Genomic DNA, 24,040 nt, shown 5'->3' with positions numbered 1-24,040 from the left:
ACTGAAGTGATCAAATAACAGGAAAACGTATGTTATTTTAGCCAAATGCACATCTTGCTCTGTAAGCATTCAGTTCTGCCTTTCGAATATGGTTCATTTTTGAGATTAACCAAATGCACATCTTTTCTTTCGGTTTGGTTTAATTTGATTTGTCTGTATGAAAATGTCAAATTCTTAAAGAGTATTTATTTTCAAATCTATTCCCAAGTCTTGTTTTTGTCACTGTAGAATTCTGTGCTGGAAACAGCTTTGTGTATTTAGGAGCTCTATTTCCGTGGTTATATTTATAGCTGAAATTTTTTGGTGTGTGTGTGGGTGTACAGTGTTGGGAAATAAACGAGTATGAGAAATTTCCCTATAACCAGATTAGTAAGAATGCGAAATAAAAGCGGAAAAATAATACCCGAAATTGATAACAGAGTTAAGCTAATTATGCCTACGTCTCCGGACTGCTGCAGATCTTTTACTCATAGAGAAAATTTACAGGTGTTTACAAAACACTCACTACTCATAAGGAAGCTCTCTAGTATTGGGAGGAAAAAATAATTTGGGATGATTTTGAAGCTAAATGGGTTAGGGTATTTATAGTTGAAGCTTAGGGACTAATCTTTGAAAATACCCTAAAGTGCAATGACTAAAGTGCATTTTACCCATTTCAAAAATTTAGCAATTGCTGCCCACTTGCACTGAAAGCTTCTCTGCCAGCAATCCACCGAAAATTTGCTTTGACAATTCAACAATTTTATTGCTTTTACAACTCACCAAAATTGACTTTGCAACAATCTCCCATTTGAAGACTGATTTTAATTTTTCTTCACACCTCGATCAATGCAGCAGCATTTCTAGTCTTGTTATTCTAGCATGTCAACTGAAGCTGAACACAACTTTAGTTTGTCCGTGGTCACCGTCTTTGTCAACATGTCTACCGGATTTTTAGCTCCACTAATCTTTTCAAGTTTCAAAACCCCATCTTCCAGAAGAGACCGAATAAAATGATATCGCAATTGTATGTGCTTCGTCCTGGAATGAAAAGACGGATTCTTCGCTAGATGGATGACACTTTGACTGTCGCAATACAAGACATTGTTTTCTTGTTTCTTGCCTAACTCTTCCAAGAAACTTTAGAGCCAAACCATCTCTTTGTTGGCTTCCGTAACAACGACATATTCTGCTTCAATTGTGGAGAGGGCAACTATCTTCTGTAGTTGAGAAACCCAACTCACTGCAGTTCATCCTAGAGTATAGACATACCATGTAGTGATTCTTCTGATGTTAACATTTCCGGCTAAGTCAGCATCTACATAGTATGTCAGTATCGTATCTCCACCTTTGAAACAAAGTGCTTTGTTTATGGTACCCCGCAGATATCTGAGGATCCATTTGACTGCTTCCCAGTGTACCTTGCCCGGATTATTCATGTACCTGCTAACAACTCCCACTGCATAAGCAATATCTGGTCTAGTACAAACCATGATATACATCAGACTTCCAATTGTTGAGGCATATGGCACCTTCACCATGTGTGCACGTTATTCCTCCGTCTTTGGTGACTGTTCTTTGGAGAGTCTAAAATGAACACCTAAAGGTGTACTTACTAGTTTAGCATCTTGAATGTTGAACTTGGAGAGTACTTTGTTGATGTACTCAGCCTGTGATAACATCAGAGTCCCCGACTTTGTGTCTCTCTTAATCCTCATCCCAAGAATATGCTTTGCAGTGCTCAGATCCTTCATAGCAAACTGCTTCGACAATTTTTGCTTTAAATTTATAATCTCTTGCATGCCTGAGCCTGCAACGAGCATCCCATCAACATACAACAATAAAATAATGAAGTTGTTGTCGAACTTCTTGATGTAGCAACAATGATCTGCTTGGCATCTAGTAAAACCACTGCTACTCATGAAACTATTGAATATCTTGTACCACTGTCTAGGAGCTTGTTTTAAACCATACAAGCTCTTCTTCAACCTGCATACCAGGTTTTTCTTGTCTGCCTTTATGAAGCCTTCTGGCTGCCTCATATAGATTTCTTCCTCCAAATCACCATGAAGGAAAGTTGTCTTTACATCTAACTGCTCAAGATGTAGATTTTCTACAGCTATAATTTTCAATATCAGTCTGATTGTAGACAGTTTTACGACTGGAGAGAAAATTTCATTGTAATCAGTACATTCTTTTTGTTGAAAACCTTTGACAACCAATCTTGCTTTGTAGCATTTGCTCCCATCATGCTCTTCTTTGGTCCTGTAAATCCACTTGTTATGGAGCGCTTTCTTGCTTGGTGGTAATTCAGCTAATTCCCATGTCTGATTTGACATAAGCGAGTCTATCACATCTTTCATGGAAGACTTTCACTTGACTGAATCTTCCACCTGCATTGCTTCATCATAGCACACTGGTTCACCATTGTTAGTCAGCAACAAGTAGTGTAAAGAAGGCGAATAACGTTGGGTTGGTTTAGGAATTCTGGAGGAGCATCTCAGTTCTGGTGTGCCTGGTTCTTCTTGAACTGCTTGAGGACTTATCTGAACATCATTTCCAGAAATCTCCTCGAACTCAGCAAATTCCTTTGTTTCAGCTTCGGTATTGGAGCTACTTGATTATATGGTTGACCTGTCTTTGTACATCACATTCTCATTGAAAATGACATCTCTGCTTCTGATGATATTTTGATTTTCGTAGTCCCAAAACTGATAACCGAACTCATCACCACCATAACCAATAAAAACACATTTGTTGGACTTGATATCAAGTTTACTTCTTTCAGCAGAATCTATGTATACATAAGAAATACAACCAAACACTATTAAGTGTGAAAGGTTTATTTCTTTCTTGCTCTAAAATTCCTCTGGTATTCCACCATCCAAGGGAACTAAGGACCCACGGTTAATTAGGTAAGCTGCAGTGTTGATAGCTTCAGCCCATAGAAATTTGGGCAATCCGGCATGTATCCTCATCTTTTTGGAACGTTCATTCAGAGTTTTATTCATGCGCTCTGCTACGCCATTCTGTTGTGGTGTCATGGGAATTGTTGTCTCCATTTTGATCCCATTGTTTGTGCAAAAATCTCTGAATCTACTATTTCTGTACTCTCATCCATTATCAGACCTCAACCGCTTGACTTTCAAACCAATCTCATTTTCCACCATGTCCTTCCATTTTCTGAAGGTATCAAAGACTTCTGATTTCTTCTTCAGAAAATAAACCCACACCTTCCTTGTTGAATCATCGATGAAGGTGACATAATATAGTGAGCCTACAAGAGATGGAACTGGAGATGGTCCCTATACATCAGTATGAACCAACTCTAATTTTTCAGCCTTGGGTGTCTTGCCAATCTTTTGTTTGCCAAAGATGCAATCTTCACATAGTCCGACATCTACATTCTTTAGATCCGTCAGCTTCCCTTTTGACAAAAGTGTCTTCATCCCTTTCTCGCTCATATGGTCAAGCCTTTGGTGCCATATGTTTGATTTTCCATCAGCATCTGCTACTGCAATGATATTCTCTAAATTTGAGGTTACATAGAGAGTACCAGTCTTCTTACCAAGAGCAATGATGAGTGCTCCTTTGGTAATCTTCCATTCATAGCCTGAAAAGGTTATACTATATCATTCTCCATCAAGCTGTCCTACAGAAATCATATTTCTTTTTTGAGGTTAGGAATATGTCTCACTCCTTTCAGCTTCCAGGTGGTCTAGTTTGGCAACTTTAATCTGATGTCTCCTTTTCTGACGATATTCAAGGTTTCATCATCAACTAGATGAACTTTTCCAAAATCACCACTGACATAGTTCTCCATGATTTCTTGTCATGGGGTGGAGTGGAAAGATGCCCCTGAATCTAAGATCCATGATTCAATCGGTCTGTTGACGCTTAGAATCATGGCATCACCTGTCTCCTCGTCATGTTGGCAGATTCCTGTGCGCCGGTATCTTTCTTCAGTGCTCGACAATCTCTTTTAAAGTGACCCTTCTTGCCACAATTATAACAGGTAAAATCTTTCTTTCATGTTCTTGATTTTCCCCTTCTGGATTTCGATCTGCCACGATTTGAATTTCTTTCTGAAGTTCTCCCTCTAGAATTTGTGTACAAGGCTGAGGAGGTTGATGCTTCACCTGATTCTCTCTGTCGAATTTCTTCACTCAATATCAGATCTCGAACATCGTCGAATTTTAATTTATTTTGTTTCCCGACGAGCTGCTGACTGCTGTAACAATAACATTACAACTATATGGTAGAGATGATAAGAGAATTAAAGCTCTAACTTCATCATCGAATTCAATTTCCACGGAACTCAACTGGGTTGTGATTGTGTTGAGTTCATTTAGGTGTTGAGCCACTGATGTTCCTTCCGTGTTGAACTATGTTTTGATATAACAATTTAAGGCAAAATGGTTTTTGGACTTGAATTGAATTTACAAAATGTTTTTGGACTTAATTGAATATATTCAAAGTTTTAAAAGGTTTCAAAAATAATTCAAAGTCCATTAAATTCGGATTTGAGCCAAAATGCTAAAGGGTGTCAAAGTGCATCCATGTATCCCTGCAGTGCATCCATGCATCCCTGCAGTGCATCCATGCACCTGCACTAATGCATCGATGCATCATGCAATGCATCCATGCACTCAAACATCGAATGCACTTAGTGCATCGATGCATCCATCCATGCATCGATGCATCCTGCCATGCATCCATGCATCAAGGCTACAACGACTAGTAACGGCTAGTTTATTTGAATTTAATGAAGGGGTATCGATGCACCTTGATAGTGCACCGATGCATCATATTATGGAAAGCCTTTTTGAGTAGAAAAATCATCCCCAAACGGCTCCAAAACATCCCCAACGACTATATACAATATCAAACACATTTCAAGCTATAAATACAAGCTAAGGGCACTTGAAGAAGTAAGAGAACAACTATCCAAGCAATCAAACACAAGAGAAGAGTTTTTCAATCTTATTTCATCTTTCTCTTGTAAATATTTTGTTCTTGTGAGCTCAATCTTGTAAACACCTACCTTAGAGAGGTTTTCTTGTTTACATTTCTTATCTTTTTGTAAAGGGGAAATGTTTTAGCTTATCCCGTGTAAAAGCTAAGGAAAGGTTCTAGTTTAGCCCGGAAAAACTAGGGAGTTGTAAGGTTATCTCTTTGTCCTCAAAAAGAAAGAACAAATTAGTGAATTTGTTGGAAAATCCTTGGTGAGGAGCTAAGGTAGTGAACGTAGACTTTGGTTTAGAAATTCGAACCACTCTAAATCGCTGTGCAATTTTCTATCTTTCAATCTCCTTACTCCCTAAACTCAAAAACCGTTCCGACCCCTCTTTGCAAACCGTTCCGGTTGTCGAATCAAGCTTTCGAAAATACCAATAATTGGCATCAGAGCCTAACTCATTAAGAAGGTTTAACCATCTTGAGACGATCCTCGAAGAAGCTCTACCAATTCCCGACGCAACCGACAAAGAAATGACTTTTTCCTCCGGTGCTTATTATCTTGAAGAATATCCTATTATGGATTCACAACCGGTTAACAAGCCACCCTTCTTCAATGGAGCAAATTATGCACATTGGAAGAATAAGATGATGTACTTTATTCAATCCTACAATCTAGGAGCTTGGAACTTAATCATGGACGATTACTCTTCTCTACCCGGCAAGTATAACGATTGGAGTAGAGAAGAGCAAAAATATTTTCAGCTTAATTCTAAGGCTATACATATTCTATTATGTGCTTTAGGCCCAAATGAATATGGAAGAATCTCATCTTGTTCCAGTGCCAAAGAGATTTGGGATACGCTCCAAGTCACTCATGAAGGAACCGACGAAGTGAGGGAATCAAAGAAAAGTCTTCTCAACCATAGCTACGAGAACTTCAAGATGAAACCCGATGAAAACATCAAAGCTATGACGAATAGATTTTCCGTGATTGTCAACGGTCTCAAGGGATATAGAGAAGTAATCCCAAATGAGAAGCTTGCGAGGAAGATGATCTATTCTCTTCCAAAGGAGTGACAATCAAAGAAGACGGCCATAATCGAAGCAAGAAATCTAAAGTCTCTCACCCTCGATGAGCTAATTAGTTCCTTTCTCACTCATGAGATGATGGTGAAGGAAGATGAATAAAGGGAAGAGAAGAAGAAGAAGAAGGAGGAGGAGGTAGGCATTGCCTTCAAGTCCACCAATAAAAGCTATCAATATTCAAGTGATGAGGTGGATGAAGACGATGATGAACAAGAAGAAGAGATGGTCAAGCTCTTGAAGGAACTCAAGAGATTCATGATTTCCAAAGAAGTGAAACATGAATCAACCAAGAAGAAGAGTCCCCCGGTGTGCTTCAATTGTCAAAGAAAGGGGCATGTCAAGTATGAATGTCCTCTTTTAAAGAAAAAGAGGAAGAAGGCATTTGTTGAATCTTGTAGTGATGAAGATGATTCCAATGATGAAGATGAAGTAGTCAACCAATGCCTCATGACCACTCATGAAGAAGTTGAGGTATCTTCTAACTCAAATGAATTTAATTCATTTACTTTTGATGAGTTACAAGATTCTTATAATAGGTTGTATTTGGGATTTGAGACCATGAATTTCAAATATACGAAATTAATTTCAAAACTCAAAATTAAAGATAATTTGATTTTGAAAGCAAAAGTTGATTTTGAAAAACAAAATGAAATTTTGAAAAAGGATTTAGAGCTTTCAAAAATAAAAATTGAAAGTTTTGAAAAAGAAAATTTTGATTTAAAAGTTAAGCTTGAACGCTTAACAATAGAAAAAGAAATCATTTTAAATAATTCATTTAGTTCAATAATGACAATATGCTCACATTGTCATTATCATGGTCATAAGGAACATACTTGTCCTTTGAAGAAAATAAATCGTTTTAAAATTAGACAAGTATGGATTCCAAAAGGAACAAGGGGCATTGAACCTAACATCCAAGGATCCAAAGCAATTTGGATACCAAAATAAAAATAAATGTCTCTTGTAGGTGTGTGGGAGCAATGGTGATGAAAGTGATGATATTCAAGATGCTCTAGCCACACATGAAAAAGGAATGGGCAACCTCTATGCTTAATGTTTTTAATTTTGGTTATTTGGTTGCTCATTTGATTTTAAGCATGCATGAGTTTTGGTTTTAAATGATTATGCATCATCGTTTTAATCTCATGTATGTTGAAAAGATGATTATGATGAACATTTTAAAGTTATATTAATTTTTAAGAATTTTTAGTTCATCATAATAAAATTTTGGTCAAAATTGGTTTTAATGCAAATGATATCTCTCTAACAATTGTTATCAAATTTTCAAATACTTTGATTTTACAAATTTTAAATTTTTGACCTAAATTTGAATGTTTATGCATGTGGTTTAAATGAAAATGATATCTCTCTAACAATTGATATCAAATTTTTTCAAAATGCATAACATTTTTGGAAAACTTTATGCATATGCACTTAATTTTAACAAATGATATTGATATCAAATTTCAACAATTGGTATTGCATAAAGTATTTTAGTCTTGGATATATTGAATTTCATGTGCTACTAAAACATTTGTTATTCTTTGTAGAAATTCAATTTCTTTTTAAGTGTCAAGTTCTTAAAGATAAATTTTGATTGGAATGCATTTATTGAGGGGGATCTTTGATTTTTCAAATGATTTTTAAATGTGAAATTTACCACTTACTCTCTAAAGTTATTTTGAACTTCAAAGATCAAATTATTTTTGATATAACAAAAAGGGGGAGAAGTTTGGTTCGAAAAATTTAATTTCTAAATGAAAAAGGGGGAGCTTAACATTTTCATATATTTTCCAACAATTGTTAACAATTGATATCTTTTTCATTAAACAATTTATTAAGGGGGAGTTTTGCCAAAAATAATTTTTCAAATATTTTGTTATATCAAAAAGGGGGAGATTGTTGAACTATGTTTTGATATAACAATTTAAGGCAAAATGGTTTTTGGACTTGAATTGAATTTACAAAATGTTTTTGGACTTAATTGAATTTATTCAAAGTTTTAAAAGGTTTCAAAAATAATTCAAAGTCCATTAAATTTGGATTTGAGCCAAAATGCTAAAGGGTGTCAAAGTGCATCCATTCATCCCTGAAGTGTATCCATGTATCCCTGCAGTGCATCCATACATCCCTGCAGTGCATCCATGCACCTGCACTAATGCATCGATGCATCATGCAATGCATCCATGCACTCAAACATCGAATGCACTTAGTGCATCGATGCATCCTGCCATGCATCCATGCATCAAGGCTGCAACGACTAGTAACGACTAGTTTATTTGAATTTAATGAAGGGGTATCGATGCACCTTGATAGTGCACCGATGCATCATGTTATGGGAAGCCTTTTTGAGTAGAAAAATCATCCCCAAACGGCTCTAAAACATTCCCAACGGCTATATACAACATCAAACACATTTCAAGCTATAAATACAAGCTATAAATACAAGCTAAGTACACTTGAAGAAGTAAGAGAACAACTATCCAAGCAATCAAACACAAGAGAAGAGTTTTTCAATCTTATTTCATCTTTCTCTTGTAAATATTTTGTTCTTGTGAGCTTAATCTTGTAAACACCTACCTTAGAAAGGTTTTCTTGTTTACATTTCTTATCTTTTTGTAAAGGGGAAAGGTTCTAGCTTATCCCGTGTAAAAGCTAGGGAAAGGTTCTAGTTTAGCCTGGAAAAACTAGGGAGTTGTAAGGTTATCTCTTTGTCCTCAAAAGAAAGAACAAATTAGTGAATTTGTTGGAAAATCCTTGGTGAAGAGCTAATGTAGTGGACGTAGACTTTGGCTTAGAAAGTCGAACCACTCTAAATCGCTGTGCAATTTTCTATCTTTCAATCTCCTTACTCCCTAAACTCAAAAATCGTTTCGACCCCTCTTTGTAAACCGTTCCGGTTGTCGAATCGAGCTTCTGAAAATCCCAACATTCTGACATCTGCAAATTGAATAATCGCCTCATCAAATGAACTTTGTTTGAGGCCGATAGCTTCTCATACATACTGGAGAGAGCTTCCATAAGACCCGCCGTGGTCTTTTCCTTTGCTATGTTGAAAGCAACATTGCGTGATAACGTCAGTCGGATAACTCCGAGGGCTTGTCTGTCGAGAAGAGCCCCGATCTTCATTCTTCATGCCCTCTGGTTGCTTTCCTGAGAGAGGTCGATATAGATTTTTCTGGTACAGAAAATCTTCAATCTGCATCTTCCAAAAGCCAAAGTCCACATCATCGAACTTTTCAATTTTCACCTTCCCTTCGTCTGCAGCTATCGCTCCCGCTCGAATCTGGCTTTGTTTGGATCGTTTATGACAATTCTTACGAACCACCGTGAATTAGAACACCTCCGTCGACAAATTCGTATCGCCGACAAAATTTTTACTATTCACGTGAATAGTAATAAATAGTAACATCGCAAAAATTGACAAAATTCACAACCAAAAGCTCTGATACCAGTTGTTGGGAAATAAACGAGTATGCGTAATTTTCCTATTACCAGATTAATAAGAATGCGAAATAAAAACGGAAAAATAATACCCGAAATTGATAACGGAGTTCAGCCAATTATGCCTACGTCTCCGGACTGATGCAGATCTTTTACTAAGAGAGAAAATTTACAGGTGTTTACAAAGCACTCACTACTCACAAGGAATCTCTCTAGTATTGGGAGAAAGAAATGATTTGGGATGATTTTGAAGCTAAATGGGTTAGGATATTTATAGTTGAAGCTTAGAGACTAATCTTTGAAAATACCCTAAAGTGCAATGACTAAAGTGCATTTACTCATTTCAAAAATTCAGTAATTGCTGCCACTTGCACCGAAAGCTTCTCTGCCAGCAATCCACCAAAAATTTGCTTTGACAATTCGATAATTTTATTCCTTTTACAACCCATCAAAATTGACTTTACAACATATAGCTACGTATGTGTGTCAATGCTCCATATACAGGTCATCTATGTTAACTTGTCAAGGTTCTCATAGAGAGAACCGAATAGGTTCTTCATTGTTAAGTACTTGTGTCTGACATGGGTATGGAGATATACCCCTTTAAGGATCCTCCAAATACATGGGAAAACTTAGAACATACCTGACACCGACATCCGACTCTGAGTATCATAAGTCTGGATGTATTCGCATTCCAAGCACTGGTTTATGATGTTTGAGGAAGTTTCGCAGAATTAATTACATTTATAATATTCTTCAATGTATATGTTGTTTTGATGAATACTCTCAACTGTTTTTATCCTAGTGGAAGCGAAGATGGAGACATTTGTGTGGTTGAAGTAAAGAAAATGGAGATCAGCCATTGGAGCAAGAGGCTTCATCTGGGCACACCCATTACATCGCTAGGGTTCTGTCCTAGCTGAAGTATGTTTAAGTGAAACAAGTTCTAATTTGGCAGATAGTTCCCCGGAATTATAAGCCGGGTTTGATTTCCCGTTGTCGTTGCTTTGTTGCAGTTGCAGGGTTGTTCTTACAACTTCTAATCAGTGGGGAGCAATGGTGACAAAACTAAATGTTCCTGCAGACTGGAAAGGTATTCCTCTCTTCCTTTCCCCTCTCAAGCTATGTTACCCTACTCGGGTGCAAATATCATACGACGGTACTTAAAAGAAGCACGAAAAGTCGAAGTAACTTAATCCCACAATGAATGTGAACAATATAAATGAATACGAGGATGATAATCTTATTTTTTTTTCTTCCTCTTCCGTGTGCAGTGGCAGATCTATTTGATGCTTTTAGGACTATTTTTAGCATCAGCGGTTGTGTTTTACATATTCTTCGAGAAATCCGATTCGTTTTGGAACTTCCCGATCGCCAGAGAACAACAAACGTGAGGAAATATGGAATCGTTTTTAGGGGATGCAGAGTCGGATGATCCAAATGTGTCCGGCCCTCTTCATATGTAAGCATTTTTATTTGATCCAAAAGATTTTCAAAGACAGTACGAAATAAGGTGTTCATGTATGATATTAAACTGCTCGCGTAGTGTGCCAAATAATTATATTTGTTTCTTTCAATCGTATGTTCCATTAAAATTAATTTGTTTATTATATAGATAGCAGTGAGTAATATCGTATTCACAATGATTAAGAATAATTCTATTTTGTAAGCAAATAGAGAAAATAATTGTGGTGTTTGCGAATGGAGAAAATTGGGTTGAGAGGGTCGTTATCGTTTCTGTAGTATCTGATTTGGATTAGTCGATCAATAAATCGGATACCAGTAATTAATTAAAAATAATAATTATTCTATAGTATTTTTTTTTATCTTTAAGTGAGTTTTTTTAATGATATTTAATGCATTTTCATTCCATATGTGTAATTTAAGTTCTCATCAAAAGAGTGTATAATACTTCAATTTAAAATATTTTTTCAAAATTGTTCAAAAACAATCTCTTCAATATCGTTCTACCCCACATAGAAATCTTATAAACATTTACGAAACTAACAAAAATCAATTAGAAACATATAAAATGACAATAAAAATATAATGTATACAATATGAAATCATAATGTAAAACTAACGAAAATGTCATGTGATTATACAAAAAAAAAAACACACATTTAAAAAAGAATTAAATGCAAATAAAAATATTATTGTAATGAGTAGGATGGCAACGATTCGGGTTTTTGGTCAACCTAACTCGACTAAAAAAATATGTATCCTCCACCCAAACTCGATACGACCGAAAAATTATATATCCTCCGTCAAAACCGATTCGATCCGAAAAATATATATCCTCCACCCGACTCTGATCTGAACATACCATAATTTTTAGAGTATAAATCCGACCCAATTTGATTGTCTATAAAACAAGGATTTAGTTAAAAATAATATTTTTTTTCAAAAATTACATTATTATCACTGAATCAGGTCAGGTTGAAGTTTTTTCACCATCCACTTGAACCCGAACTGAATCGATCTTACCCCCTTAAAAAATTTAACTCGACCCGACATCTGAATTTCTTTAAAAAAAATGACCTTATCGAATCGGATCGGATCGGAACTCGCGAATTTCAGATTGAATTATATCCCTTGTAATGAGGACTTATCACGTATCCACCAAAAATGGTATTATCTTAGGTGGTGTTTGTTTTTACTGTGTAAGGTCTGAAAAGCTCTTATGTCTGCGCCGCGCAGACATTGGGCTTCACAGACCTTTTGCTTTTTAGAAGACAGAAGCTCTTCTAACGTCTGTGCGTAGTCTGCGCGGCGCAGATGTAGCCTTATGTCTGCAGACATCTTCTAACCTCTTCAAAGAGGTTTTATATTTAATTTTATATTATATTATATTTGATTTTAATTTTAATATTAATTTTTTAAATAAATTAAATATTAATTTTTAATATTATATTATAAATATTAATTTTAATATTAATTTTTTTAAATAAATTAAATATTAATTTTTTAATATTATATTATAGATATTTAATTTTATATCATATAAATTATTTTATCTATTATTAAAATTTTATATTTATTTTAATTATTTTGATTTAAGTTTAAATATAATATTTTTTTGGATTTATTATTTTTAAATTATATTTAAACTTTTTATACAAAATGTAAGTATTTAAACCACATTGCTTAATAAAAAATGATTTCATTGTTTGATAATTAATATTTTAAAATAAAAAAAATATAAATTATGTTTTTAAAATTTTGAAATATAATCACATTTAAATAAAAAATAATCATAAAATAATTTGATAAATTAAAAAATATTTTCTAAAAATATCATATAATTTTAAAAATAAATTATGAATATATATATATTTAAAAAAATTAAAAGTATTACATAATTGCATATTTAAAAAAAATCATATAATTTAATGATCATTTATAAATTTTATTCTATAAAACTAATAATATATAATATTATGTGAGATTTATAATAAAATTAATAAGGTGCTGTTTGTTTTTCTAAAAAAATTATTATTGTAGTTATATGAATTATTTAAATTTCAGTATTGTAAAACTAAAATTATTTAAACCTTAGTATTGCAAAACTCTTCTAAGTTTAAAAAATCAGTTTATTTATATTTCAGTTTATTTTAGTAGTCTGCAGACGTTAAAAAACAAACATTATTCTTCTTGCAGACTGCAGACTTTTGGTTCACCACTTCTGCTGCAGATGTGATCCGCAGACTGTAGACCTTTTACCTCTACAAAAACAAACACCACCTTAGTGTCTTACATAGAATATATGTGAATTTAATTTTTAAGTTTAATGGTCGTTTCATATTCTCATTAAATTTTATAATTTTATATAAATTGAGTAAATAATTTGTAATTTTTTATAGTTAAATAATTTGTAATTTTTTATAGTTAAATAATTTAATTTAAAATTTTATATAGTTTAGAAATTATATATATAATTTACTTTAAGTATGAAAGTAAAATAATTCAAATAAAAGTACTAAAAAATATCGTATTTGAAGGACTATGTGTTAAGTTATTCAATTATTTATAGTTAATATTTATATTAAAAATGAAATGACCATCTAGTTCAGTTGATAGAGCACAAGGTTCTTAATCTTGAGGTCATGTGATTGAATCTCACGTAGAACATTTCATAATTTGGAGGTCTCCTACTATTTTACCTCCTCTTACCCTTATTATATATAAAAACAAGGGACATCTATTTATTTATATTAAAAATAAAAAAAATTACTTTTTCTGGAAAAAAAATAAAAAAGGACTTAAATATTTATTCAAAAAGTATTTTTAAAAAAAATGAAAGTACCGCCCCGAAGAAACCAATAGCAAAATGGGACACAGTTGTTGTGTACTGCTGCTTATTTTAGTGCATTCACATTTCCCTTTTACCTCCCGGTAGGGTTTTAAACAACATTTTCCTAAACCCCAATAGCATTAAAAACATAAAAAGAAATTCCCAAATCCCATAATCTCTCCATCTCTTTAGGTAAGCGCTCATTCTCTGCTTCATTTTCCTTTATTTTTCTGGGTTACCTTTGAAATTCATTTCCATCCATCTATCTGCTTATCTTGTTAGTTTTTCTTGTTTTACACCAAGTTCCTTTGTGTATTCTTGCCTGCGTAATGCCTTATCTTCGTTAACTGATCTTGAATTGGTGTGTTCCTTTTGTTTTTGAAGTTCTTCTGCTCAAGTTGGTAGCTTTTGCTGAGTTGGAATATATGATTTTCTTTAGTTCAGAGTATTGTTAGGATTACTGTCGGAGATTAGTTTTTTCCCCCTTCATTTAACCTACTAAGAAATGGAGCTGCTAAAGGAAAAGAAAGTAGTTAAAAGAAGTTGTATTATGCATTGTGCAATTGTGTTCGTGGATTTTACTTTTCTTATCTTGATCTTGATTCTATATCGTGTAGGCCTTAATGCTGTGAGCTGGTAAACCTTGTTATCATCATGCATGCTATAAAAGGTGGATGGGTTGGGCAAACTTTTGCCCTAGCTAAGTGCAATGAGCCCGGAGGGAAGAAGTCTCGGGTTCGTCGTTCAAAGGAGGAAAGGAAGGCAATGGTTGAGTCTTTTATAAAGAAGTAATTTCACATGGTTTCTCTTCCATTTGTTTGCTTCTACTGTTGAATTTAATTATATCATCTTAATTTAGTCTTTACCAGTTATCTTTTTTCATTCTAATACACTTCTATATCCCCGTTCCATGGTAATCATAATAGAATTACTCTGTATATAGTCAGATATTTTAGCAATTCAAGATTCTAAATTTATCATCCTTGTAGTATCTAACAAATTAATTGCAGAATGCTTGTGATTGCTTAACCTATGAGTATTAACTTAAAATATTTGTTTGGGATATTGACTCTGATCGCTGCTAACTTTAAATGTGTGAATGGTGGGTCATCGAGCTCAGACATTGGTGTTATATAAGATTGTCCATACATATCAGTAAAATTTTTTGTTCTATATATGTATGAAAATAATGGTTTGCTGATGAAAAATTCTTTTTCTTAAGCCAAAATTTATTATATTTCCTTGAAGACACATTTAGACTTATTTTCAAACTGAAAATTCTTTGTTTGATACAAGGATTTTTGTGCAAATGCAATATATGCCATGTTAATATCTCTAAATCACTATCATCATGGTGTTTCATGAGCTTTATTGAAATGATCCTTTTCCATTATTCTTTGTGGGAAAATCATTTGTAGTTCATTTAGTATGCAACATTAGAATTTTAAACCCATGTAGAATTGAGTGGAATAGTTTAATTTCCAGGTTGGATTGAATTTGGTGTAAGTTCAATATAATTTGCACTGCATTTATTTCTTTTCATGTGGGATTTTAAACTTATAGGTTGTTACATTTCACATGAAAAGAAATAAATGCAGTTAAGGGGAACTATAAGTTTATGGAAATGTGAAGTGGGTTGCTACATTTCCGTACCATTTATTTGGTTCAGTTGATGCAGTTAAGGGGAACTAAACGATAGAAAATTTCCATCGCTTAAACTCACCCATTGATGAAATTGTTGCAGGTATCAAGAATCGAACAGTGGGAATTTTCCATCTCTTAACCTTACCCATAAGGAAGTTGGTGGGTCTTTCTACACAGTACGGGAGATTGTACGAGAGATAATTCAGGAAAATAGAGTGTTGGGTCCTGCAAAGTTGACTGAAGGGGAGCAGAGCACCGATCTGTTCTTGCAACAAAATCCACTGGGATCCATTTCAACTGCACCCGCAACTCTGTTGTCCATCCAACCAAATGGAGGTTCTTTTGTTCCCAGTCATCGTGAGGATGCTAGAGATGAATCAGTTTTTTCAGTTACTGATGAGCTTTCTATGGGATCTGAATATAAAATTGACAGCGAGCAGATTATTAATGAGGATCTTGTAGATGTAACCTGTGGAACAGATAAAGTGGCAATGGTAGAGGTGCAAGTAATTGAACCTCTGGAAAGTGATAAAAGTGAAAAGGAAATGGAAGCATCCACAACTGAAGTCACTCAAATAACTGCAGATGTAGTAGTAGAGACATTTCCATTGCGACCTGTTGCTAAACCGACTGGCACCATTGATGGAATGTGTAGTGATGTTGGGAAATTAAATGAAAACTTGGATCAAACGGAAAACGGGAAGGTGAATGTGAATCAAGAAAATGGTAGTTTTAAGTTGTATGGTATGAATTCCTCTGAGGTTTCTGTTTTGACTGATGAGAATGAAGCGGAAAACAATGAAGATGTGTTGTTGGAAAAAAACTCCGATTTAGCAGATAAGAAAGTGGTAAAATTCATATCAGATCCATTATTGGAAAGCTGGGATTGCTCTACTGGGGGAACTGCCATTGACGATACTCTCAACGGTGCTGCATTAGAGGTCTCTTGTGATGATATTTTAACTTCTGAAACAAATGAACAAAGCCAAGCAATTGTTGGAGAGGTGAGCTTTTGTCTAACACCTTTGTGCATGTCTATGTCAGACATCAATCGAAGTGATTGCTTAATATGAATGATAAGCTGATTTTGTCTATTAGCTTCTAAATATTTGTTTTCTTTTGCTATTATTCGCTAATTATAAGCTTTGCTTATAAAAATGGTCGGTAGTTTGACTGTAATTTAGGTAGAATAAATGGGGGAACCATTGCTGTGAGTATAGTGCAGAATCAATGTGCTATTTAGTTCTGTGCCTTGCTATGAAATCATTCAAAAAACTGAATGGCGTTAAAGGGATAACATACTAACATGCTCAAGGGACACTATACTCAAACCTTGTTATTTGAGGAATTTCAAGGGTGGCTTTAAACTATGTTACTCGGACTGAGGTCTGAGTGTCGTGCACAGGTATGTGTCCAACACAGGTATGGTCAGATATTTCAAAGTGTCTGTATTTAGAGAATCCTTGGAGGTCACATCCCTATATCCATGTTTCCGACACAAGTAGCTACTTAAAGAAAAAAATGAAAAGTTGGAGCATTATTAGGTAATTTGGAGTGTTTTGATTCTCTTCCTAACCCTCTTTCCTCCAGAAAGGGGTGTGTGTGGTTCACACATTTTAGATTTTTAGACTCTTCACTGAATGTGTTTGCTGAAAAATGAAACAATGATATTTGCCAATAATTTAACATGCCTAAGATACTATCACATGCGTTTGTACAAAAAAAAAAAAAATTAGATGTCACACGTGTGCAAATTGTAAATCACTTTTTTTTGGGGGTGATTTTAAGTCCACTTGAGTTCTAGTAGTTTATTTGTATTTCTTCTGTAATGACCCCTAATTGGAGAAAGCCAATGACTTCGATTTAGGTTGAACTGATGTTTTTATTTTCAGAAGAATGTCTTCCCTCTGAGTCATTGTCTTTAAACTACATGGTATGTTCGATGGGCTGTATTTTTTCTTAACAAACTGATAAATGAGAAATATTGTAGTATTGGATTGAATGAGAACCTGATGGTTTTGTTTTTCATCAGGCAATATATGTTCCAAATGGCATCCACCCGAAAGCTCATGTCACTTGCAAGCCAATGTTGGAGGGCGATGTTACTGCTGAAGGTAACGTTGAAGTGCAGAATGCCAACTCGAAGAAAGGATGCAATAAAACATTAGACAGAATTAATCTGTTAGTATTTCTAGCCTTTGCTCATTTTGCTTTTAAAGTTGAATCAGTCTTATTCAATTTAGTTTCAATGTTATCAGTTCCTTAGGATATACATTGGTTTCTATGGACAGTGAATCATGGGAAGGGACATCAAAAGGTGCTGCGGAATCCGAAACTAACCCCCTTTTGGCTATTTTCAAATCTTTAGTTGCCGCCTTCGTGAAATTCTGGTCCGAGTAACAGTTTTTGGAGAGAGATACGAACTTTATTAGTGAAATATACAGAACTATAGAGCATTTGTGGTTGTTTTCCTGGTGTGGTATGGTTATAGTTAGCGAGAGCAATGTTCCTTGTGTCGGTCGGCTCGAGTTGAATGTTAGAATGGGATGAACTTGTTTTGTGACGAACATAATTAGCTATATGTATTAGAGAGTTTTGATGTTTTTTCATATGCGAGCATGTAAGATGACAAGTATGAAATGCAGGCCCTTGAATCCTTCCCATACTTTTCTGTCTCGTTGTCGGAAATGGATGCATGATTTTATGAGGGAGCAAATTTATAATATTTTAGGAAGATGAACATATAAAATTTTAAGAAAATATATTTAAAATATATGATAGTTAAAAAATTTTAATCCTAAAATTCTGTGACTACATGATGCAATGTTGTGATCAAAACCCTAATTACCCTAACTGGATCTCATCCAACATCGAAAGCCGAGAGATAAATCGAACGGCACAAAATCTCATCCAACATATTAACGATCATTTTAAAGTTGTGTGAACTGTTCTGTCAATGTTCATGGTACGAGATGCGCTTCTGTTGATTCTTTATTTTTGGGTCCCCACCCTCTATTTTCTAATTCCTTTTAAACATTTTAATTTAATACTTATATTATGATTTTTATTTTAAATTTATTTTTTTATATATCTGGGGTAAATATAAGAGTAATATCTGTTTAAAGAAAGACACTCTATATTTGACAATGAACGCTTATACCCTTAACGTATGTGATGCTCAAACATGAAACCTCGAAAGATAATAACAAATCCCTTAATCATTGAGATCACTTGATTCGTGCTTACTTAAAATATACAAATATTGGCTTTGGTTTATATATTTATGTGTCAAAGTTCTATTTATAATATTTGTTCTATTTGTAAAGTAAAGGGTGTGTTATTTTTGTTTATAATATTTTATATTTTAATGAATTTTCTTATATCATGCAATTACTATATATTCAAATTATCAAATCTAGAATTTTAAAAAATATATATTAAAATTTGAGAAAATTCTATAATGGATGTCAATGATATCCATCACTAATTTTATAAGGTAAAACTCATGTGCATTAAATTATATCAAAATAATCTTTTTAGACATAAAACTTTCAAAAATTATATGATATACTTTAAACTTTAAATTTTGTTACAAAATGGGCCCAACGCCGTTATCTATCATTAACGAGGTGATGCGGTATGCTAAATAGGAACTATCTTATTTGACCCTTTAATTGTAACTAAAATTTTATTTTACTATTAATTTTAATTAAAATATTTTTTATTATTTTTTTTGAATTGAAAATAAAATGAATATAAATAAATTAAATATTATTTTTAGTATCATATTATAAATTTTGAATTTATACCATATAAATTACTTGATACATTATTAAAAGTTAAGGATTATATTGAGTATTTTTATTTAAGTTTGGATGTATTTTTCTTATTAATATGATACTATAATTTTCTAGATGTATTTTTTAAATTGTGTTTAAACTTCTTAAACGAAAGTCAAATGCTTGAATCACATCGATTAATGAAAGATAATTACATTGTTTGATTTGCAATTTTTTTGGGTCTTGAAAATTATAAATTTTTAATTACAAATCTCACAATTAATAAATAATTTGTTACAAGATAATTTGAAGAATGAAAAAATTTCTCAAAATTATTATTTTTAAATTTTAAAAATAATTTATATTCATATATATTTATATATATATATTTATTTATTTTAAAAATCTAAATTTTCTAATTTCTTTTTAGAATTATTATTTAAAAAAATTGAAAAATATCAAATGGAATTTCAGTTACAATGGAAGGGTCAAATAAGATATTTTCCATTAATTTAACATTGTACGACATCCTCGTCATTACCTATGTCCTACTTTTAAATACATTAAAATTTAATGTTTAATTTATAATTTTTAAAAATATAATGATAAATAAATCATTTTAACAAATTTAATGATTATTTATAGATTTCACGATATTGTTATATTAATAATAAATATCGATATATATATTATATATCTAGACTCAGCCTCAAATCTAATGTTGCATTTAAACCAAAATCCATACATTTTACAGCGTTGCAACGGTACATGAATGCCCCCACCGTTCTTATATATTATTATATTATGTAGCAGATTTATGTAATTATAGGTAAAATGATCAAATATTTATATACACTTATATATATATATATATATTGGTACATGTTAGCAAATAAGGTTGAGTGTGAATGAAGCTAGAGAGGTAACTGAGCTGGTATGAATTACGTGAGGTTGTTGAGCAATGTGTGTGTGTGAGAATGCATAGCCTATGTTATAAGGTGGTTATAGTGATGAGCTGTCATGAGTTAGTTAGATAACAAAGTTGTATAAAAAGGTTAAGCCCTCAATGAATTGTGTGGAATTAATTGACTATACTTGTTGTGTGTTTATTAATCAAGTTAGTAATCCATCATGGTATCATTCGCTATCTGTTCCTGAGGAGTTTTGCTTCGCTGCTTCAACCACTGGAGGAGATGGATTCGTTGATTGCTAAGACCTTCACTCACAAGAAGGTGAATGTCATTCTTGATGAATCGAATTTCTTACTCTGGAAGCAGCAAGTTCTGCTAACTGTTCGTAGCCATCGGCTCGAGCGGTTGCTGACTGGTTCGCTGCAACCTCTACCCGCCTTTGTAGCTGGTGCAAATGGTTAATCTGTGTCGAATGAGTTGTATGATGATTTTGTAGCACACGATAGTGCATTGGCATCGTGGCTTCTGTCAACAATCAGCTCGTATCTGCTCTCTCAATTTGTTGGAGCCGAGACTGCGGTGGCAGTTTGGAACAAGGTTTTGCAGTTTTTTGTAAACCGCTCTACCACGACCATCATCATTCTCTATTATAACCTGCAGACACTCAGGAAAGGAGATGACAGCATGATGACTTACTTGACTCGGATCAAGGAGGTTTGCGATGCGTTGGCGTTGTGTAACAGTGCCATCTCCACAGCAGAGCAAGTCGCGAGTATTTTGAAAGACTTATCGAGGGAGTATCAACCTTATGTTCCCTTCATTACCACAATGAAAGACTCATTGTCTCTTGATAAGGTATGTTCATTGTTGATTGATGCGGAGACTCAGATTGCTGGGTTTGACGCTCGAGATGATCAATTTCTTATGAGTGCTCATGTCACCAATATGAGTAATAACTCTAAATAGAGTAATACATCTTCTTACAATCGATCTGATTATCACAATGATTCTGGTTATGCTACTTGAGGACGAGGTCGTGGCAGGCCCAGAGTTCAGTGTAAATTATGCGGCAAGAATGATCATCTCGTGGTTGATTGTTGGCATCAGTTTGATCAAAAATTTTCAAGTAGGGGTTATGGTCGTGGTTTCTCTAGAGATAACATTGGCAGTGTTAATTACTCAAGTATGGAAGCTATACAAGTAGATGGTTATGCATGTTCTTGCTGTACAAAACGACATGCTGAAGCTCATGCTATAACTGCTCATCGTGATTCCTGGGTGGTTGACTCTGGAGCATCACACCATGTGATACCTGATGCGTCGACCATTGATCATAAGTCTGATTTTTTCTGGTTTAGGTAAATTATTGGTTGGTAATGGTGTACCTCTTTCGATTCATACTGCTGGTCAATCTGTTTTACGTTCTAATTCTTGAGCACTTTTGTTAAACGACTTATTACATGTGCCTAAAATTACAAAGAATTTATTATCGGTGTCTAAGCTTGCTAGGGACAACGGGGTTTACTTTGAGTTTCGAGCTACAAGTTGTTGCGTCCGAGATGAAAGGTCTGGTGAACTTCTATTGCCAGGTGAAGAACGAGGTGGTCTCTATTTCTTTTAAATGGATGTTGGTACTGCGAGTAGTAGTCAGGCAATAGTTTATTATGCACTTGCTTCAAATAAGTTGTATGAACTATGACATAGGCGTCTAGGGCATCCTGTACATGGGACCCTAGAATGAGTTTGAAAATCAATTCATGTAGTTGTTGATAAGAACTTGAATGAACAGTGTGTTGCTTGTCATATGGGTAAAAGCCATAGGCTTCCTTTTAATGATTCAGATATAGTCTATACTGCTCCATTTCAATTAATCTACACTGATCTATGGGGACCTTCGCTAGTGGTTTCCAATGGTTACAAATACTATATGAATTTTGTTGATGCATACACACGTCACACGTGGTTGTATTTGCTAAAAGATAAGTCACAGGCAGTTCATGCTTTCCAGTTATTTCAGCAACTTGTTTCTACACAATTTAATTCGAAAATACAAGTTGTGCAGAGTGATTGGGGAGGAGAGTTTCGCAGCTTGTCTCATGTTCTTCTAACATCTGGTATTTTGCATCGATTAACTTGCCCACACACATCTGAGCAAAATGGAGTTATAGAACGAAAACATAGGCATGTCATTGAACTTGCCCTCGTACTCCTTGCTCAAGCATCTATGCCTATTAAGTTTTGGGTTTATGCTGTAGTCCTGGTAGTTCATCTTATTAACAGACTGCCAACTAAAGTCTTGTAAGGAATGTCTCCATTTGAGGTGTTGTTTCATAAGAAACCTGACTATGACTGCTAAGAGTATTTGGTTGCAGATGCTTCCCGTATCTACGCCCTTATATTCGTCATAAATTGGAGTTTAGATCGCAGACATGCACATTTCTTGGAGTTAGTCCTCAACATAGAGGTTTTTTATGCCTCGGGGCAAATGACCGAGTTTATGTGTCTCGACATGTTAAATTTGATGAGTGGCAGTTTCCTTTTGCAGCTGAGAGCAGTACTGGTACTTGTGGACTTTCTGGTATGACTAGTCGCTCTCTCGATGTTGTAATGGACATTTGTAAAGTTGGTAATGTAACCTCTGAGACGTTTGGAGATCGACAGGCTCCTGCTTGTGATCATGAAGATTTTGTACTTGATTCTACTGGTTCATCTAGTGGTCTTTAGGTTCCGAATGAGTCACCATCTACTAATGAAGCTCATACTAATGCTCTATCTCAAGAAGAAATTGTTGTACCTAATGAATCTGCGCAAGGGTCTACTGCTAATCACCACCCCATGTTGACTCGTAGTAAATGTGGAGTTTACAAGCCAAAAGCATATTCCAGTACCGTTAGTGATAGTGTTCCGGCTAATGTTCATGATGCCTTACTGTCACCTAACTAGGCAACTGCGGTAAATGCTGAATATTCAGCTTTGGTTCAGAACAAAACCTGGAGCCTGGTTGAGATGCCAAGAGATAAGAGTCTTGTGGGCTGTAAGTGGTTATTCAAGCTTAAGAATAATATTGATGGTTCTGTTCATCGTTATAAAGCTCGGTTAGTTGCTAAGGGTTTTTCACAGGTTCCTGGTCATGATTTTCTCGATACATTCAACCCAGTTGTTAAGTTTGCAATAATTTATGTGGTGCTTGCGATTGCAGTTGCTAAGGGCTGGTCACTAAGACAGATAAATATTGATAAGGCTTTTCTGAATGGTGATCTGGCTGAAGATGTTTATATGCGTCAGCCCCCAGGTTTTGAACAATTTGACTCCAATGGCTCACCTTTGGTGTGTAAACAGTCTACTTGAGTTAGGTATTATAGTTTCACGAGCTGATGCTTCATTATTTGTCAGACTCATGGATGGTTCATGCACATATCTCTTGGTATATGTCGATGACATAATAATTACTGGAAATTCAGATGATGACATTAATGTTGTTGTACGAATGTTGAACGAAAAATTTTCTCTCAAAGATCTTGGGGAACTTTCATTTTTTTTGGCATTGAAGTCAAAAGGAAAGGTGATGCATTAGCACTTAGCCAGAAGAAATACGTTCTGGAATTGCTGGAAAGAACAGACATGCTTCGAGCCACTCCAACCTGCACTCCTATAATAACATCCTTAAAAGGGTCGAGTAAAGGGAGTTTGTTGTTGTCCAATGCACGAGAATACCGTAGCATTGTTGGTGCATTATTATATGTGTATCATACACGACCTGAAATTGCTTTCTCCGTTAGTAGGGTAGCTCAGTTCATGCAAGCACCGTGTAAAGAACACTTGGTAGCTATTAAGCGTATCTTACGCTATCTGGCAGGTACAGCAGACTATGGTCTGTTATTTTCGGCTGAGGATACTAGACTATGTGTCAAGGCCTTTTCCGATGCTGATTGGGCTAAAAATGC

General features: G+C 34.4%; 1 protein-coding gene across 3 annotated transcripts; it reads left to right on the top strand.

Moving 5' to 3' along the window:
* The first annotated feature begins 118 nt into the window (after nucleotides 1-118).
* Nucleotides 119-18,008, top strand: LOC120165105. Of its 3 annotated transcripts, XM_039174689.1 has the most exons (6): nucleotides 13,864-13,954; nucleotides 14,380-14,550; nucleotides 15,507-16,410; nucleotides 17,439-17,587; nucleotides 17,698-17,843; nucleotides 17,922-17,964. In XM_039174689.1, exons 2-5 carry the CDS (start codon nucleotides 14,417-14,419, stop codon nucleotides 17,804-17,806), a joined length of 1,296 nt encoding a protein of 431 aa, XP_039030620.1. In that variant the 5' UTR covers nucleotides 13,864-13,954; nucleotides 14,380-14,416; the 3' UTR covers nucleotides 17,807-17,843; nucleotides 17,922-17,964. The 3 variants fall into 3 exon arrangements, with proteins under 3 accessions (XP_039030621.1, XP_039030620.1, XP_039030619.1); XM_039174690.1 differs by lacking the exon at nucleotides 13,864-13,954 and adding an exon at nucleotides 119-132 and having other exon boundaries at nucleotides 17,698-18,008; XM_039174688.1 differs by having other exon boundaries at nucleotides 17,698-18,007.
* The last annotated feature ends 6,032 nt before the right edge of the window (nucleotides 18,009-24,040 follow it).

This window comes from Hibiscus syriacus, unplaced genomic scaffold (genome assembly GCF_006381635.1).
Source record: "Hibiscus syriacus cultivar Baekdansim isolate YM2019G1 unplaced genomic scaffold, ASM638163v2 tig00111569_pilon, whole genome shotgun sequence".
Taxonomy (NCBI): Eukaryota; Viridiplantae; Streptophyta; class Magnoliopsida; order Malvales; family Malvaceae; genus Hibiscus; species Hibiscus syriacus.
The sequence above is the reverse complement of the archived record's forward strand: the minus strand, read 5'-3'. Positions and strand labels throughout refer to the sequence as shown.

Excerpts from the sequence above, each read along its gene's own strand:
- LOC120165105 (XM_039174690.1), top strand. The coding sequence starts at position 14,417 with ATGCATGCTATAAAAGGTGGATGGGTTGGGCAAACTTTTGCCCTAGCT. Across the intron at positions 16,411-17,438 it reads GCCAAGCAATTGTTGGAGAG|GCAATATATGTTCCAAATGG; the intron begins GTGAGCTTTTGT and ends GTTTTTCATCAG. Across the intron at positions 17,588-17,697 it reads ACATTAGACAGAATTAATCT|TGAATCATGGGAAGGGACAT; the intron begins GTTAGTATTTCT and ends TTCTATGGACAG.